Source organism: Penaeus chinensis, chromosome 16, assembly GCF_019202785.1.
Source record: "Penaeus chinensis breed Huanghai No. 1 chromosome 16, ASM1920278v2, whole genome shotgun sequence".
Lineage (NCBI taxonomy): Eukaryota > Metazoa > Arthropoda > Malacostraca > Decapoda > Penaeidae > Penaeus > Penaeus chinensis.
Genome location: NC_061834.1, coordinates 18986118 through 18988617, shown reverse-complemented (window position 1 = coordinate 18988617; position 2500 = coordinate 18986118). Strand labels below are relative to the sequence as shown.

The window sequence follows — 2500 nt, the reverse complement described above, 5'->3', positions numbered from 1 at the left end:
CAAATAAAAAAATATCTGTATATATGGCCTGATGCCAGAACCTGCGTTGGTGGTCTTTTACCATGCTGTGCAGTACTGATTGGCATACGCAGCATTTAGTCGCGCGTCTTGCTCTACTGCTTTTCACTGGCCGGTGGCATTATGGGGGGTCCGAGAGTATGTGCCTGGGTGTCAATGAGTTGGCAGCACCAGGCGCTCATTAACACGCCTTATTAGTGCAAACTTAGATTTTTGTCGTCAGTGATATTTGCTTTTTTACAAACATATACACTCATACAGGTATTGGTAGAATTATCAGACGTGCCAGGTATCACTTCTATAATGATCAGCTGAGCCAGTTTTATTTTCTGTAATGGAACAACCACACATTAAAGTTTTGGTATGTAAATTATTACTCGTAAATCTTATGCACGTCGCCACATGAAGATACTTGGCCTAATAAATGGCTCTCTTCGGGTATTTAAAGCTACTTGATTGTCGCTCATCGAAATTTATATCATCTTTATAATGTTTCCGAAAATCTACCTTTTATATGGAAACATTTGTCTTCCCTGTATTTATCTCACTCCATCACTACTACCTTTCTTTGCAGCGTCCGTGACCACAACGAGAACCTGTTGGCCCAAGAGTCCATCACCGAACGCATTCAGCACATCACTGCCAGGGCACAGCAACTCGACGCACTAATGTTCCCAACGGCCGTCTCCACCGCCACCACCGATCCCAGTCCTCGAGTCGAGACCGATCATGAGGTCAGTTCAGCGTTCTGAGTGATGGTAGCCGGAGGGATTTCCTTCGCCCGGAGTAACGAGACTTCCGGTGGCGATCCTGCACCCCATTCCACTCAGTCCCTTCGTGCAAGCACCTGTTTTCTGCAATTCGCACGCCCACCGCTAGCGCACCGTACACACCGCGCATGTGCACATACAAAAATCCTTTCGTACACTGCATGCCCAGGCTTTGATATTGGAATCGAAACTAGCTTATTGATTATAATGGAAACTTGAAATATAAACAAGGTCTCAGTATATCAGAAACTACATTATATCAGAAGTGAAAGACATAGTTGCTTATGTCATGCCATTCATTCTTAAATATGAGGTTTTGTTGCAGCATTAGAGTATCAAAGCCTTGGCGTGTGGTCGAAAGGTTAAGTGCTTGTTTATAGATTGCACAGTTTGGTTTGCATTATTTATTTGATACCGTTAGGTATTTTGTTGCCTTATTGTTTATTTAGAGGAGTTAGTTTTTTTTATAGATCTTAGAAATATGTTAAAGTAATAATGGTAATAATAACAATAATAATAATCTTTTTAAGTTTATGCACAAGCTTACTTATTTGGAAGTAACTATTGATTCGCTAATGTTGTTCGTGATGTATAGAAATACTGATATTTGTTAATGAATAATTGCTCACACTTCGATATTACTGATCTCTAGCGACACATGTTGAAAGGACTCCAGATATTTGCAATATTTCAATCCTGGAAGTTGACACTTTCCTCTGGTTGTTTAACATGGGATTCCGAAATACCGATTGACACTTATATAAAGCTTATGACTACTGCTATGTGACAGAGAAAATATGACTGGGATAGCTTCTAGGATGATACATAGTTCTACATTTATTTAAAAGAATGAAATAAAAGCCTTTTAAAGTTTAGCAAATTTATAAGGCTGGACATAATAATACATAATAATATATTTGCATTAAATACTTTCCACAAATGGCTTAAGTGAAAAATGCAAGTGTTTAAGATGACAAGTGTTTTTTTAAGGAATATGAAAAGAAATGGAAATACATAGGAGTGATAGAATAGTGGAGAGTAGAGTATATCATCTTCGGTGTATCCCTTGAAGGATGTTTACCGGAAGAGGAGATAGCTCAACAATGCAGCCTGTTGCATTTTATTGCAACTTATGCTTGACCAGGTCCTGACATTCCATATTGCAGATGTCGAAGAAAGGATAGAATTATATATACACACATAGATAAGATGATAATAGTTATATATATTTTACAGTCATCATAAGTGATCAATTACTGTACCTGTCTCGATTTACACCCTAGATTAGTCCAGTTAACAATCAATGATAGGACTGATATAGTCGTATAATTTATGTAATGTAAGTTAAAGGATCTCAGATTACCAGACGAATGTTTGCTTTGGTTGTTTTTTTAATTTTCATTGTCTCCACGCTGTCTTTGACCAGTGTTATGCTTGAGAGATAAAAAGTGTGTACAGGGTTTTTAGAAAGGTTTAGATATTATTAAATTTCTGTGAATACTCATTTGTACAAAAAAAATATTGTTATCTAGACAAATTATTATTTTGTTACGGTTAAACTATTTATTTGTTGGTTTCTGTTGATAACGCTTCCCATTGTTTACATTTTAATAAAAATACTTACATCACGTTTTTCTTTGATTACCTGCACCATCAGTATAGATAGTGTGTGTTTTTGTCTCTGAATGCTACCTGTTGCTTTTGATTAATAC

At 37.0% G+C, this 2500-nt stretch overlaps 1 protein-coding gene across 1 annotated transcript in view; it reads left to right on the top strand.

The window, feature by feature from the left end:
- LOC125033246 overlaps positions 1 to 2500 on the top strand; it is a 137258-nt gene that overhangs the window by 64959 nt on the left and 69799 nt on the right. The window contains exon 14 of the mRNA XM_047624628.1: positions 593 to 752. Within this exon, the coding sequence (XP_047480584.1) occupies positions 593 to 752 (160 nt within the window). The remainder of the gene's footprint in view (positions 1 to 592; positions 753 to 2500) is intronic.